The sequence below is a fragment of the Sander lucioperca genome, chromosome 21 (assembly GCF_008315115.2).
Source record: "Sander lucioperca isolate FBNREF2018 chromosome 21, SLUC_FBN_1.2, whole genome shotgun sequence".
In the NCBI taxonomy this organism is placed as follows: domain Eukaryota; kingdom Metazoa; phylum Chordata; class Actinopteri; order Perciformes; family Percidae; genus Sander; species Sander lucioperca.
Genome location: NC_050193.1, coordinates 4,801,748 through 4,819,270, shown reverse-complemented (window position 1 = coordinate 4,819,270; position 17,523 = coordinate 4,801,748). Strand labels below are relative to the sequence as shown.

The following is a 17,523-nucleotide window of genomic DNA, read 5'->3' as shown; positions in this document are numbered from 1 at the left end:
TGCCGTGCAAGTAGTAGTGGTATTTCTCCTCCTGTGTATGTTGGTATTTATTTCTTCAGCGGTGCAGTGACAGACCACAGGCGTGCATGCAGATCACTTGGAGAGGAGCAGAAAGGCAGTTTTGTGTTTCCGACCTCTCTGGGTCGACAGCAGGCGCGAGGTCAGCGTCAGCACCGGGCCACCAGTCTGGTTTTGTCAACTTCCTTCATATCGCCAGCCAGCTGCTGTCGCCCCCAAACACTGACTTCTCATGTGCAAGTCTGAGGGTTGAAATGGATTATAAAATGATAGGGAAAGTGGACCTTCTTTATCTTAAAAACACACTGTTTTCTCCTCTGAATCTTCACATGTTTGGAACAGGCTTCACTATTTTTGTTATTTCGTCTATAAAGGTTTAACTGAACTTTAATTATTCATTCAAAATGTGTCTTTTTGGTAATAACTACAAACTAAAAATGCACCAATTTTTTGGCAGTAAATACAAAACATGTCCTCTAATCTTTCAAGGTATTTTCTGTCTCAAAGGATGAATATAGAGATTACATCTTCTGGTTCCCCTGCTTTTTTTTTATTGTGGGGGGCCGAACTAAACAAAGCAGTAAACAAACAAAGCATGATGGAGGCAGAGAGGTTTTTACAACCCGTGTTATTACATAGAGACCCAGAGATGCAAATGAAATTTCACACGGTCTCACTGTCGGGCAAATTGAATTACCCTGCTTGTTGCTGGACTGGAGGAATGCATTACTAATGCTTTGAGGTGAGGAGCTGAATGGAGAGGGAGGGAGGTGGAAGAAGGAGGAATGGGCACCCCTCTAAACCCCCCCTCCTCTCCCCCACCACCACAGACACTTCCTGAGTCTGGCTGGGCTGTCTGCCAGGTGGTTGGACCACGGCTCTCCTTTTCCTCAATGCCAGGCAGCTGCACGACGGCCAGGAGACACACGAGAGAATTAAAGCTGCACAAGGCAAGACTTCCATTTAAAAATGTAATCAGCCTAAATCGGAGTGCAGGCAGCATCCCAAGCCCTTTTGAGACCTTGTAGGTTCTTTTTCTTTGTCTAATTGAAATTCTGGATACAGAAATGTTTGCCATGCCCACAGGAAATGATTTATCAGAGCACGTTTTAGCCTAACAAATACAAATGATGTCTACGGTACATTACTGACTGGCATTTTCCAAAGTAGCATCCCATAAACATTTAGATGCATTTCCTACCTTTCTGACTATGAGTATATTCCATTCATTACAATATAGTTACAAAATCATAGAGGACATTAAGATGATGTTGTCTTTTAGTTACATAGCAGGGAGTGTTTTGTAAATCCTTATTGGTGAATTCAAGGAAGCACCAACATCTAAAAAAACAAACAATATTTGTCTCTGAATCGTAGTGAAGTAGCAGAAAATGGAAATACTCAATATCATGCCTTTCCCTGCTCATAATGTTCACTTTTACTTCTCATTTCTCAGCGTGTACATGTCATCATGAGGCAGATGAACACTGAATGCAAAACACAGGACGTGAGCACCTTTGTGTCCTTTTTCTGGAGGGAATGCTGCTGCTTTGTTGCTGCCATGCTTACAACGGAGAGGGAGTCGAGGTAACAGGTTGCCTGGTATGTCTCTTTTGTGGTGGGGCTCCAAGGGAGGCAGCTGTGTCCTGGGAGTCACCGCTTACGTTATTCACACCTCACCTCCTCCTTTGTAGGCATCACCCAGACCTGTCAGAGGGAGCACGTACCCAATGAAAGATTTATGGAGCTGTCTGGTTATCCCTGTCCTCGTCTTTTTACCCCTCCTACTCACACTGATGCTCCTTGACTCTCTAAAAGCTTTCCCCTTTCCTTCCTGTTCTTTCAAAGTCATCTGAATTTTTCATGAATCAGTAGTTCGCCACCTCCCTAAAAATTAACCACATTAGAGATTCAACCACATTATCTTACAACAAACATTCAAAATCACAATGTATGCCAGTCAAGGTTTTTGCATTCAGACACGGCCCATGTGTTTTCAGTCGATGATTCCTTGTACACTATATCACATTACCCTCCTGTGTTGCAGCCATTAGACCCTTCCCAGACGGTTACTGAGATGGGGTATTCCTACAGTATAATAATAGTGATTAGTTATCACTGCCTGAGGTTGCACAGCATCATTTGCATCCTGATTTGCATTTCTGCAAAGCACCATGACATATTACATATAACGCATTTTATGCTGCTGTATAAGCTATATAAACAATAAAAATGGATTGTTATTTGGCGGTTTAAATCACCATCATTTATTTATTTATTTTATTTTTATTTTACCTTTATTTAACCAGGAACTCATTGAGATTAAAAATCATTTTTTCAAGAGTGTCCTGGCCATCATTATTGTAAGGGATACCATTAAATAATAATTTATTATGTTATTTTTATGTTGTCATGTTATATTATTATGTAACAGTTTGAGCTTTTCCTACAAACAAGCCATCATGAGGATGCAGTAAATGACACAATAAATGAGTTAATATCACTTAAACTAACACATGGACCTAAATGTTCAACAAGTCAAATTGTTGTTGCTCCTTAAACACCTTGTGCAAAAGTATTGACATTAAAAGTAAAGGGGGTATTATATAAGATGGTGTTAAGAAGTCCTAAAAAAGAATCTTTTTTTTATTTTAACCACTTGTCCATAATTACGTAGCATGCATAAGCAGTATTATATTTAATATTTAGTATTCATTCTGTCGTTAAAAATCAGAATCTTAAAATTAACCTAAAAAAATGTCAATTCAAAGATTTTTGGACAGACCCTGGCAGGATGAATTAAATTTGGCTCCTCCAAATTTCTCAAGTCCTCCACTCAAGTGCTGCTTACTAAGTTCAAGTCTTTCTATAGCAGGGATATGTGATATCTGGATTATAGCATACTCCCACTTGGTCTGCCTTTAGAGCACATGTTGAGCAGGATTAAGGCCTGTGCCAGTTGCTGCGACATCTCTCTGTGGGCCAATGGGACTTGTCCCGCCGCTCTTAATCCTGCAGACAATGCTGGCTGTTAATTGGAGACTGACTGATATAGCAAAGGGAAGTCATGAAGACGGTGTGCGAGTGGCCAGCGTCTCTGTAATCCCCTGCACTCTGAGGAATGTCCCTCTGTGGCAGCCATCCATGCTTCACCACATACTCCAACTCTTCACCTCCCACTCTGGAGTTTCCATCTTTACTGACAGTTAGTTAGTAGAGCCGCTGTTTTGTTGTTGAGTCAAACAAACACAAAGAGAGGGCAACTTTACAGAGTTGTGAAATTTCACATCTTCCACTTAGAGCACTGATGAGAGGTGCAAGAAAACACACCCAGGTGTTTGTGTTTTAATCAGCAGGGTACAAACTGTTAACAGACTTAAGTGTTTCCTGTCGTTCCACCTTAAAACAGGGCAGAAATAATGGCATTGTTAAGACTTGTGAAGCCTTGATATCCAGTGTTTAAAAGGTGTTCTTATATTTTATTATGTATTGAATATGATTGAATATAAATAAATATGAAGTATAAATCTATTTTTTGTGAATTTAAACAGTTGAACTCCAGAGAGATATGGTGTCACTTTTTGACTTTTTTTGTTTGAAACAAATTATCCATATTGTCACATAATGCTGAAGACAAGCTATAAACCCAGACTAAAAGATGCAAAACAACTACTTTTTCACCTTTTTGCATCTCATTGTGGTTGTTTTGGATCTCTTTTAGTCATTTGATGTCTCTTTTTAGGGGTTTTGCATTTCATTTTACATCTTAATTTCTGTCTTTGTGGTCACTTTTTGTGACTTTGTAGTGATTTTACTTTTTGGGCATTTTGAATCTCTTTGTGATCATTTTATGTCAGTTTTTAGTCGGTTAATGTTTCTTTATTGTCATTCTGCAGCTCTCAGTAGTTGTCTTTGTGGTCATTTTGTGTCTCTTTGTTGATTAAATGTCCCTTTTTTAAATTTTGCCTCTTGTTTTGAATGACTTTGTGGTCGTTTAATTGACTTTCCAGCAACAAATGTTAACAGTCACCATACATCCATGATACTAAAAAGCAAACTACCTATCACCTTCTGACTCTGGTAGAGCAGGGATTAGGGCTGGCCAACCAGATACCAGGCAGGACCCATGCTGACCCTCTTGCCTCGCCACTGCTCTGACACTATTTTTTGGTATTTACACAAATAAATTTAGTTGTAATATAGTGTGATATACAGACCGTCCTCTTGTGGGATTTAAAATTAAAAGTTAAACTTACTTATTCAGAAATGGGTGAGCACAAGTCAACAACAATGATAAAACTCTACAGATGAGGCTGTCGGGTCATTACATGGGTGACAGACATGGTTTCTCCCTGGGGTGAAAACTGTAGGTGGGCAGATCTCTCCTCAGGTATGACTCAAACTCAGACAGACACAAGTCATGCAGGACTCTTATGTTTTGTAAACAGAACATGATTGACATTTTGGTTGTCTGGATCCTTTATTACTGGAAGATAATCAGTAACAGCCTCCAGTCATATTTCACCACAGTTCACTGACAGTTTGGTGGTCAGCCAGCAATGGATGTCTGCAGTTGGATGTTGGTGTTCTTATAATCTCTCACCTGTTGCTACACCATACATATGCAAAACAGCATTACTAAAATCATTCCAACAAGAGTTCAACGACAGACCTGTGGAGATGTTACGCCTGAGTTATACTTTCAATCACGATACGGACTTCTTGTTTACTGTAAAGACACATATCTCATAATGATATTAAAACGATGCAGTTTACAGGGGAACAACTACTGACATCCCTTACAAAAGTACTGATCAGAAGATACCACTGTCATATTTGTCTGTTTAAATATGAAGCTACAGCTAGCAGGTGGTTATCTTAGCACCAACAGTGGAAACAGGGGGGACAGCTAGCCTGGCTCTGTCCAAAAGTAAGACAATCTGCCTGTAAGCACATCTAAAGCTCACTTATTAACATGTATCTTGTGTAGTGTAAAAACGACAATTTTCTGTTTTACGGTGCTTTATGTGCTAGACAATTTTAACAATGGAGTCTGCTGGTTGCTGCTGGGCCAGACCAAGAAATCAAACAACTTTTCAATTCTAGCAACTGATTCACTCTACTATCTGTCATACTAATGCTGTCACTACAAAGCCATTTATTGTCTCAAGTGGTTTTTCCTCTCTGTCACAGCAGTCCTCCATCCAAACTGTCTCCCTGTGTGAGACTGAAAGCTTGGCCTCATCTCGTGGTGTAAATTGAAATGCTAATAGCGTACACTTAAAAAGATCAGTCCAACTGTATTTATTATTCTGCAGCTGCTGGTATGGCAACAGACATAATTGCAATAGCGAACCTTAAGGAAAGATAAACAGTGGAAAAGCACAGTAATCACATTAACTACCATTCATTTAAAGTTGCTCGCAGATGTGACAGATTGGTATGTTTGAAGGATTACTGATGCAGACGGATTACAAATGAGCTTGAGGAAATGGGTTAAGGTTCATTTAAATCTCATACTACCTATTTTATTACATCTCATTGCAATAGTGCACATGCAGACTTGCAAGAAACAGTGTGTAATACTGTGATAGTGTGTATGTCTCTTCAGTTATGATTTAAACAATGTTACATACAAGCGACAGTTTTGAGAGTCTGACCTTAAAACGATTAGGGACAGATTAAACCAACGCTCTAATGATTTCCTATGTATGTAAAAGCCTTTCTCTTTTGTAGGAAAATATCAAAGTGCTGCAGATCAGATTACTGTTTGCACGGTCATAGCTTGCCAGTTTAATAATTCAAGAGTTTTAAACTTAAGCCACATGCACTCTTTTCCCATGGATGCAGTGCCAGAAGAGGGATCTCTCTCCCTCTTCTTAGAAAGCTGAGCTGATCAAGCATTTACCACTGAATTAAAGGTTATAGCTACCAATCAGACTGCTTTGATTGTTTAATGTTTTATACAATGTATGATTTGAAACGTCTGCACAGATTTCTTGGAAATGCTTTATGAGTCGACAGAGTAAATTCAGAGGTTGCAGATGACTGATGTCTGTTTGAACATGAGATTTAGACACATAAAAGACTGCACTTTTTCCCACTATGCATCTCTGGAAGGCAAAGCTGTGATTAGGGTTTGTGGTGGGGATGTTTGCTCTGAGTAATTTGTCTCCCATGCAAGGCTTTGGTGATGGAGCCTGTGCTCTGTCTGTCAGAGTTCAACATATGCAAATGCAGGAAGATTTAAAAAAAAAAGAAAAAAAAAAAAGAAAAAAGAAAAGTGAAAAAAATAGTCCATTACAGGTCAGAGTAAAAAAAGGGCTTCTGACAGTGTTACATTGTCATATTATATAATAGGATTGATGCATGCAAGCAGTGTTTTATTGTTATAGTTGGCTGCTTTAATGAACTGTATAAACAATACCTCATATTTTGATATGTTTATTATAAGCTAGATATTTTAAATCTTAATCAGAAAAACAATTAGTACACCTGTCAGGTAAATGTAGTGGAGTAAATAGTACAAGATTTCCCTCTGATTACAAGTCATTAGATATTTCAGTCCAATGGTTCCCAAACTAGGGACTAGGTCATAATAAAAAACAAAATCTTGCTAGACAAATTTGCATTTTTTTGGACTTGTCTCTCATTTTAGATTTTTTTGTGAAATAAGAATTACCTTAACTGTTAATTATTTATAACTGACACCAATTTGTTGACTCTAGAAATTTGTGTAGAAACCTGTTGCCTTAAACCATTTAAGTTTTTACACAAGGTGAAACTTAACAGGTCAAGTTGTATTTACACGGAGCAGTAAGTTGCTGCAGTAGACAAATACAATTTACATTAATACTAAAAATCAATAGTAAACATAACTTATTTTTTAAGTCATTTTGTCTAAAATAAGCATGTGAAGTTAAACATGCAAAGAAACAAAACATTACGCTACTTATCACTACTGAAGAAATAATGTGTCTACTTAAATATTGTTTTTCCTTTATGACAGTCTGATTCTAAGAACAATGTATTCCATACATTTGTTCCAAATACACAGAAAGAGTATTACACCTACAACACTGATATTTTCCAACGTTCTGTGCTGTGTAGAAAGTTCTCAGGAAACAGTAACTGATTTCCAACCTGTGGGTGTAACGTTGATTTAAGCTCACTGCCCAGAGGCCATCAGTCCCCACCCGGGTCTCGGTCATGGTACAATAAGAAATGTAGATAAACATGAACACTAAATCAACCATACAAAACCAAAACCCAGATAACATCAATGCACACCCAAAACATTAACAGAACATTATTAAAACACACTTTAACTAGGAAACTGTTCAGAACATATATACACATATATATATACACATATATATATATATATATATATATATATATATATATATATATATATATATATATATACATATTCCCATGAGCGTTTGCACCGCTTCAGCGCAGAACAGTTAAAATGACCCCGCCACTCCCATACAGAAACTTAACATCCTTAGTTATCTCTGCTTACTAATATGATCTGTGCACTGCATACTTAAGCTGAATATTACAAACAACTAATGTGATTTAGTTATGAATATGTTTTTTAACAAAACATGAAAGAATAAGGAGTGACCACTAAAAAGTTTAATTACACGTAAATCTGGGTTTACAGAGTATTTCTCACTGAAATGTAGTGGAATAGGTCTATAAAAGTACAAATACCTCAAAATTATAGGCCTACTTAAGTACAGTGCTTGATTAAATGCCTACTTTGTTACTTTCCACTACTGGTTGCCCTCATGCATCAAATAGCAGTCAAATAAAAACATGACCAAATATGTAAAGTTTCTCAGTGGTTATGCACTTTTATTCAAAGTTTTAGGTCCCACCGTGGGTCCAATGGTAGTTAATACCAGAATCAGCTCAGAATCCCTGAGAAGCCAGTATTGGGAATGAACCGTTCAAACCCTCCAGATACTGGAGAATAAACACCACAGTCATTTAGCACAGTTCAAAGCAGTACAAATATCATGTCCGGGTCATTAAAAGCTTATGTAACCCACAAAGTGGAAATTACATTCTAAACATTATACAATTACTAATTTAGACAAAAGGCACAGTACACAATACTGTAATCAAAATGTACAGTGTAACCCAATATGGGCGAGAGACGACACAGAGGGAACGAACACCTCCATGTGGAAACACTCATGTTGCTCTTGTAAAGTTCTCACCTAACAGGCCTCAACAGTAACCAGCCAATATTAAGTGTAAATACAGAACGTTCATGTTAATAATAACAGAAGCTCATCAGTCTTTTGTGCAAACTATTAAAGACTGTGGCTCAGATCACACATGGTTATTAATTAGATGCCATGTTTCATTTTTCTTTGCTAATTTGGTTTCATCCAAGCTAAAAGTCACTAATTATTCGCTGTTGAACCTTTTGAGGTGAGCATCTTTTCAGGAGCAAACATCAGATAATTTGACACTCAGCTGTGCAATTTTAAACAAACAAAAAAAACTTTTCAAAGCAATTCAAAAGCTGATTGTAACCCTGAATCAAAATCTCTTCCACTCATTATTTTCCCTGATTGTAACAAATGCAAGGAGTGTTATTAAATACATAAAAATGAATAGATCGAGATTTTGAAGGGTTATTTGTTCTTTTTTGTTAGTTTGGACGCAAATTTGAGGCATGTCAATAAAAGGACGTAAATTAGGTCAGTTCACCAAAAAATATCAAAAAGGGAAAAGTGCTTTGTCCTGATATACCTCAGATTAGATCACCCAAAGATGCATTTGGAAATCTGCCTACTGCCAGCTCAGTTCATGGGAGAAATTACACTGTTAACTTAAAAGCACAACAATATCTTCATATTAGAGCATTTGTCCGGAGTCATCAGAGTTAAAATATCTAAACAAAAATGCCTGAAAAAGCCAATTATATGCGATAAAAGCCAAAAAGCCTAATAACAAAGACATGTATGGCTTTGCATTTTTAAAAGCTAAAAACAGTGAATGTAAAGCTGGCAAAAAGGCTTGAATATATGACAATACATTCTATGAGAATTGCAGATACATTTACAAGCAACATATACATCACAAAGCTCAACTGATTGCCTGCAAAGCTTAACGCTGAAAGCTACTTCCTGCCGAGAGCTGGGATCCTCCACCAGAACATTATGGGGCAAGGTCCTGGCTGCAGAAAGGAATGAATAGTCCCAAGGCGGGCCGCACAGCAGCCCAGTAAAACTATTAAAGACCGCACACAACTGCAGCAACAATACAGCAGCCGTGCGGTCTAATACCAAACACTGGTCCCCGCAAGCCTTTCAGATACCGAGGCATGACGGGGACGAGGATGAGAAAGGAGCGGTCGCCCTAAAAGGCAACCTGAGGGGGACACCATGGGGTGTCTGGGTACAGGAGACAGTGCACAGACTTAAACCTGGAAGACAGAGATAAGAAGGTTGGGAGTTAGATTTGCTAAAAAAAAGTGTTAAAACAGAGATTAAATATGTCATTAAATAGAGAACAATCTCTCACCTTGATGGATCCTCCTCCACAGCAAAAGCCCCTTTCAAATTGATGATGTTACTTTTGTTTTCAAACATCCCATAACTGAGGGTGATCTGGGGGAAGAATAACAGCAAAAACATGAGCAATATAGAAAAGAAGAACACCAAGGATACTGGATACTGATCATGTACATAAAGAAATATGAGCTATGCGCCTCTCACCTGCTTGTGTATCTCAGATCTTGACACTTGTTGCAGGTTCTCCAGGTGGGAGTGAAACAGGTTGCTGCGGGTCAGAGGAACCCCCAGAACCGACTCGATGATGTAGCCGATGGTGCAGTCATCGGGCAGGCGAATCTTCTCAGCTGTGTTCATGAAGTGGCCGCCACTGGAAAGACAAAAGATAGACATGTATGCTCAAGACTGAGGTATAAATGTTATGTGCAATAATACAGGATGTGTGTTAAGGGTATCTGCATCTTACCTGGCCCATGGGCTCATCTTCAGAGCCAGACCTCGGCTCACACAGAAGCCTGCTCCTCCAGTAGCAAACCAGAAGTTGACTGGTTTCTATAAGTACACAGAAAAGTTTGTTAATATACAGAATCATTTGACAAAAACCCATATGAGCTTAAAAAAATATATATATATATTTATTATGCACCAAATAAAAGAATATTCTACGTACCATCTTGTTGTCCCCCAGCCTCTCTGTGGCCTCTATGGGCCGGTCTAGGCTGGGTTTACCGATGTACATGTCCTGGGTGTGGGGGTACTGCGACAGGTGCTTCACCAGAGTCCGAACATTCACGTAGTTATCGTCATCTACGTGACAGAACCACCTAGGAAAGAGATGAACTATTAGAACCTGAGATGTTCATAAAAATCTCCGTTAAAATTTATTTTATGTGATACTTACTTTTTCCCCGACTCTATGAACTTGTCATATTCCACTGCCATCTTGCAAGACAGAGCTTGTCGGCTATGAGCTGCAGAGCAGTTGGTGTTGATTGCGTGACTCCCTGTGGCAACAATAAAAAGAAATAGGAGGATTTTTGGTTAACATCAATGAGGGCTCTATGTATTGAATTAGCATTTTTCACGGAAAAAGCTCAAAGCAGAATTTTTATCAAAGTATGATTGCTCATTAATTCAGAGCTCCCTTTCTAATAAAACAATGTGCATCTCTGTTCCCTTGAATATGATGAAATCCCCCTCATAAAACTTACCAATTTTCTTTTTTAGCTCCTCATCCTCTCCATCTGTGAAGATGTAAGTCTGTAAACAAACAAAGGGAGAATACAGATAAGTGGACTTGGTATTTAAATCCACAAAATCAAAACCACTTTGGATGATCATGTGAAGTAATCACACGATCAAATTTAAGTGTGTCCAAAGTCCTTCTTCGTCACATCCAGCCCTGTGTGATTAGCATCAATCAACATGCCTTTTATGCAGTGTAAAACGCATTGAGTTAAACAACTCCCTGCTCTAATAAAGCCCTATTGTTCTCCGTTTCACTCTTTCCATGGCAACTATGCTGCTGCCCCGAAGCATCCCAGACAGAACAAAAGAGGAGGCAGACTGTTCGCCCCACACACAACCCATTCATGTATCCCATCCCCCGGCTGAGCCCCTTCGCTCTGCCGGACCTGCTGCCTGGCTTCACAATGTTGAATACAACTAAAAGAGAAGCGTCAAGTCGATAAACCACTGCACACAATGATCTGTGTGCTCGCTGCTGTATGACAGACTTGAGAATCAAACCACGAGATTGCAGGCGCTTGTTAAATGTTGCAGTTACTCATAAGTTAGTCAGTTACAACAACAAAGGGCACCTTACAGGAACACACTTTAAAAAGGAGCAGGGGAAGATTAGACTTCTCTTTATGATGCTTTACACTGAGCAGGTGCAAGCTGGTGAATAGTGATGATGAAAGGGCCCTGAGCTTTGAAACCGCCAGCGGTCTGTTTACTCTTCACCTCAGGTGAGGCAGCACCTGCCGAACATCACGCTACCTTATCTGTGCCACGTGTCTCTACAGGCCAGGTCGTGGTGCCTTAGCCCTCACTGACAGAGCACTTTGTCAACTTTAACCCACATTCCTGCAAGTTCGCCACCCTGTTGCCGAGCAACTGCGATATGTGAACTGCATCCAGAAACAGTCTGCTGACTTTACTTCAATGAAAAGACACATCTTTCTACATCAGTTTTCTTTTTCGGCACAAGACGAAGACAACATACTCAGAGCAGATGTTGCTTGATGCTGAAGCCATGGGCCGGTATTTGTTTAAAGAAGGGTGGTGGTTTCACTGGTTAAGGGATCAGAGGCTGGCGCTGTTTGCTTTTAAGCCTGTTGAATAGACAGCCTAATCACAGGCAGCTGCCAGAGCTGCCAGGGCACTGACAGAGAGAGAGGGAGGGGGGAGGATGGAGGAGAGGGCTGGAATCTCACTGCTGATTAGTAAATTGAAAACCGTGTGTGGCCATTCACCCCTTCTTTACCCCCTATCCTGCCTCCTCCTCCCACCCCCTCTCTGGGCCACATATACGGCCAGAGCCTCTTGAATAGAACAATGCTGTCAGTTTTCATGCTGGGTAAAGTCTCCACTGGGTAAATTCTAAATATGTTTGCCAGCATTTGCATACAGCTGCAGGAGTTAACTAAAGAGAACCCTCTCTGGGAAGGATTTTTTCTGTCTTTGTTTTTAACTGAAACCTAAAAGAACAGTTACTTTCATGGAATACTAATTCATACAGAAAAAAGAAAAGAAAAGATGGCTGTGTGTGAAGCAGAGATAAGAGCTGAGGGGGCACGGGTGAGGAGAAGAGGGAGATGAGAGCAAAGTGAGGGGGGGTCACAGGAAGGCCTGGCACGGCCCTGTCTGAGCTGAACGTGGTGCCTGGCTGGCTGTCTCCAGCTCCACGGGAAGGAAGGGCATCAGGCTCCCCTCCCTCCATCAACCACTTCCACCCTGGCTCCTTCCCTCTTCTGTCCCAGAGATTCAAAGCATGTTCAGGCCTTTTTATCAGGACAAATGATTTATACCATCAGGCACATTTTTAACACCCAGCTGTCCTCTTCAATGACACCCACTTTCCGACCACTTGCACTTCATAGTGAAGCCATTTCATAAGTGTTTTTTTCTAAATGCTAAAAGCGCTCATTGTTTAAGTGCTGGCTAATTATCATACTCTTAAGAGATGTCAGTGCCAGCTGCAAAAAGAAGTTCTAATGAAAGCAGCGACTATGGGCCAGTTTTACAAAACAATTCCCTGCTGATGAGGAAATATTGTGAAACATTTTATTCTTTTGTTTCATGACCCTGCTCTTAGTACAAAGCTACATTGTTCAAGGGTAATTAATAGAAAACAGGAAGGGGAACTGTTGGTTTTTGATGAAAGAGGCTTTCTGTTTCAAAAGCACCAATTTACAAGTAATTTTTTGGGATCTGGCATTTAATATCCACAAAGTAACTTTTTACATAAAGACAAACTAACTGGTTGGATTAACAGAAAAATGCTATTTATGCTCTGAATGGGCTCAAAGGTTAAGAAGGCCACAGGCACTATTGTGTCAACAGAGCTATCACAGAGATAATCTTCCCTCCTTGTTCTCATGTAAACAGCTGCAGATAGCAACTCTATTCATGCATATGAGTAGAAAGATCTCAGTTTGAGCAGAAAAGTAACAACTTATAGGCTTATAAAAGTCTTATAAACTGGCATTTGCAGAAATAATACTTTGTCCCTTGTTCCTGCTACAATAGCGATCCAAATCCCACAGATGCCCATCAGCTGAGCGTGAGAATCAAACCTGAACATTGGGGATGGCCATATGTACATGGTGGGAACTCAGAGCATCATATGGCTGGCATTAAGGCCGTCCTTTGTTCTGTCTCTCCTGACCACCTGGCACCCTTCCTCCAGGAACTCCCTCTTGCATTGTGGGGCTCAATCTGTCCTTTTTGTCCATGCAGCCACCCACCAGCTGCCTGCCTGTAAGCCCTGCTGTTAACTCTGTCGGATGGGTTAACTAACATTATCCAGTACAGTGATTATCACCAATTAGCACAATTAACTCACATCCAAGCAGATGTCGTGGAGTATGGTTTGGACATTAACTTAAGCTGTGCAGGTGATTCTGTCTGGGCTAAGTGATTGTGACAGACAGTTATTACAATTTTACAGACATCAAACATGAGAGAAGCAACCTCTCCACAAACTTGACTGGTGCTTGAGATAAAGAGAGACAAGGTTTAAAAAAAAAAAAAAGAACCTGTGTGTGATAGCTCTAGGTGCAAGATAAAATGATTTGAATAGCAACCGTAAACCACAACACTATAGCTGTGCGTGTCTTTGTGCACCCTCTGAAGGAGCTTGGTTCTCAAGGCCACATTTTCATACTCAGCGTGCCGCTTCCCAGCATAAACTTGCCTATAGATGCACCCCTTTGTCCCAGGGATCCCCTTAACGAAGCCCCCGTTTTCCCATCCCTCCAGTAAGCTTGACCCAGACTCAGCTCCCACGGAGAGAGGGGAGACAAGGGGCTGGGAAAGGCTTTTCTTTCCCTTCAGAAAGACGCTTTGTTAGTGCTGGAAGGGGGACAGCACTGGAGTCGGGGCTGTGAAGCATCCATTGCACCGGGGGCATTCACAGGGACATCCAAAAAGAGGAGGGATAATAGAGAGTGGGGAGAGAGGGGGGCTGAAAGAGGGAGAAGAGGGAGTCCTGAAACTGCTCCCTCCGTTCTCAGGGACATCACTCAGAGGAGAATAAAAAGTGACAGAGCTGGAGAAATTCAGCATGGACTGCACACAGCATGGTAACAGGGGTTGTGTGGCTTTTTCAGTGTGTCATCTGGTGACACGGGGAACAATATAGCACTGTAAGCAACACGCATCACCTGTATGTGTACACAGGCCTATTGTTCAGCTCTGCAGCACAGGCTCAGCAACAATGATATCAGACCACAAACAGGCACATCACTTTTCTAAAAATCTAAATTTCTAGCTTGTGCATGCACAGCATTAATTAAGAGCTGATTATGCACGCCAAATGAATAAAACATGAATGATATCAATAATTCATTTTGCACTTTTCCTTTACCTGTTGCATGTTTCTTGAGATCCATGTGTCCAGGAGCAAATTCAGTCTGGACTGATGGAACTTCTTGGTGGTCTTCACAGCGATGAAGATGTCATCCGCGCTGATGTCCTCAGCTGGAGGCGGGTCAGCAGCGGACGCGGAGGAGCGTGCCGGCTTCTCCACCTCCCTCCGTCCCCGGGTCAGTTTGGTGAAGTACGCCGAGAATCCTCTCTTAGCCTGTGCGTCCTGCTCCTGTTCCTGCGCGGCATCTTGGAGAAGAGAGCGCGTCCCGGTATTCTCTCCGTTCGCCACCTCATCCACCTGGACCCGGTGATGCTGCACAGCAACCAGGAGCAGCAGCAGGCAGAGACATGCTGTGCTGGCTATAGAGATGGCTGTCTTCTTTCCATTATTTTTCAACATGATTAAACTTTGATGACTAAAAACTATGAAGCGGCGCAACGAATCCCCAATGCAAAGTCCATATGGTATTTTTTCTCAATAAAATGTAAAAGGATGAAAGACAGGTCCGTGAGGGTGCATAGCTTAATCGCAAATAACTCATTTGTATCGAGGGACGATATATAAGCTTCCATGTTGGCCACGCCTCGTGGGAGGTCCTTGAATGCAGCATGTCAACTAGTGACGCAGCAATGGGGCGTGGTGTGTGTGTGTGTGTGTGTGTGTGTGTGTGTGTGTGTGTGTGTGTGTGTGTGTGTGTGTGTGTGTGTGTGTGTGTGTGTGTGTGTCTTGCACAGTTCAGTTTGGTTTTTAAAGATAATATGAGTAAAATATTGACCCAAAGAATATGAACCTGCAGGTGGTTACGAGAAAGGTTTGTTTTTAACTGCATTATTCACACAAAAAGGTGTATCTTCCATCTGCAATCAGACTTTAGACTGATTTCTTTTTTTCAAGGTGGAGCTATTTGAATTCAGCCAAGTGTGAGCCGGGTGTTCAACAGAGAAACAGGCTTTATTGTTCTTCCCTGACCTTGTGAGGACTCTAAACAGTTGGCCATTGCTGAACACTTGTTATTCAAATTCTGGCTCTCACAACTGAGTGCCTTCTGGTGCTGGGAGGCTGACCAAAAGACATGCAAATCCATTTAGACCAATATGCAGCCGGTGGAGCCTAAAAAAAAACCTGACGCCCAGCCACCACCAGATTTAGGCATTCACACTCAACGCATAACTTTTGCTTCGTTTACACCTGGTGTCCAAACTACTCTGGTGTTTCCGAGCCTCTAACGGAGATATTTGGAGACGCTGCTGGCCCCATTTTAGTTTGAAAATTCTGGGATTGCGTTTGAGTCTAAACCGGCAGAAATTGAATTTGTCACGCCCCATATCATCTGACCCTTTTCCAGAAGAAAACTAAAGACATGAGCCTCGACTATCAGTTGGTAATTCAACATGGATTACTAATTACAGCCGTCTCGGACCTTGTTTTCTATGTTTGCAGCTATAGTGCAGTCAAATTCTGCATTTTATAATGCTACTACTGCCATCATGTGCAAGAGGCAAGCTATTATTTGATTTGCGACAAGGCGTTATCAGCCGTGCATGCCCAGTGTACGTGAATGGTCTGTGATATGCATTTGGTACTAAAAAGCTTGTGAGGATCAAGATCGTTTTCGTTCTAAAACACTGTTTAAAATGAAAACGTAGTAGTGTGGATGTAGCCTTAGATGGTTTAGTATCAAACAAAAGTCTGGTTAAACCTGGGTTTAAGTTTGGTGCAAGATTAAAGCCAAAATCCTTGAAGCCCAAAGTTTGATGATAAACCTTTTAAGTTGGATGCAAAGGCAGCTGAAAACACAGATGATTTTGGTCTCAATCCCAATTTTGGTACCTTTGGGATAAAAAAAAGTTAATGTTGTCCTTTAAGGTGTAAGACAGTCACACCGTTCATGTCTGTAATACAGTTAAATACATCCTGCTTCTTAACTCTTCTCCAACTGTCTTTGGTTGCACTAGTAAGAGAAATTCTTTGCAAATCTTTTGCAAGAGAAAAAATATATATACTTTTCACAGCAGGTGTTTCATTGTTTTTAATTCTGGGACACACAGGGCATAAGTTACCTCTCTGCTTTGTTGCTCCTGACAGGGTCTTTTGTTCACCTTTTAAAAGTGTGCATAGAAAGGTGTCTAATGGCAAGTATAAAAAAAACAGGCCGAGGGGGTTGTCTCTGTGGCCTTCATTCTTCTTCAGTCAACTGCCTCTTTCTGCTGGGCTTGCAAGGCATTCGTCCCTCCTCGGAAACTCTTTTTGGTCCTTTGGACTTGTAAAAACAATGTCAGTTGTTAAAATGGCAAGAGAAAGAGTAAAGTTCTTCAGTTGTATTAGCGCCAACCTCCCCCTTGGTTCAGTTTATTTCAGCCTTTTGCTTCTTCCACAGACACCAACAGAAAAAACGCCTTCTTGTCTCTTTTTTTGAAATCACCTCACCTCAGCTTAGACCCCCCTATCTAACATTACTGCAGGATACCAGTGATATTATATCCAGCTTCTTCAGACAAGCCCACTTCTTCACCATAGTGCCCACAAACCCACAAATAAACATCCCAATGTGTTTGATGTCCCCCCTGATCATATCAGCATGGTGGGGGATCTGAGCTGAAGCCTCAGATGGTAAAATTAAAGGGCTGCTATTTATAGTTCCTGCTTTTACAAAGATGATGACACACACACATAGCAGGACAATAATCCCAGCATGCACTGTGACCAGGGTGTCACAACATCCTACAAACTGTCCAGAAAGCATCATTACAGCACTAAAGTATCTTTTTTTATTCACTGATACACGCCACAAAAACTGGAAACACATGTGCATGCTGTCAGCTATAACTTGATACTCTGCATATAGATCCAACATGGAAGACATTAGCTCAA

General features: G+C 40.8%; 1 protein-coding gene across 1 annotated transcript; it reads right to left on the bottom strand.

Annotated features, from left to right (window-relative positions):
* Nucleotides 1-7,858: 7,858 nt before the first annotated feature.
* lfng (LFNG O-fucosylpeptide 3-beta-N-acetylglucosaminyltransferase) lies at nucleotides 7,859-15,199 on the bottom strand. The gene is made up of 8 exons (XM_031312766.2): nucleotides 14,650-15,199; nucleotides 10,769-10,817; nucleotides 10,459-10,561; nucleotides 10,228-10,381; nucleotides 10,024-10,109; nucleotides 9,762-9,927; nucleotides 9,568-9,653; nucleotides 7,859-9,469 (listed from the first exon to the last, which is right to left on the bottom strand). Exons 1-8 carry the CDS (start codon nucleotides 15,049-15,051, stop codon nucleotides 9,403-9,405), a joined length of 1,113 nt encoding a protein of 370 aa, XP_031168626.1. The 5' UTR covers nucleotides 15,052-15,199; the 3' UTR covers nucleotides 7,859-9,402.
* Between the last annotated feature and the right edge of the window lie 2,324 nt (nucleotides 15,200-17,523).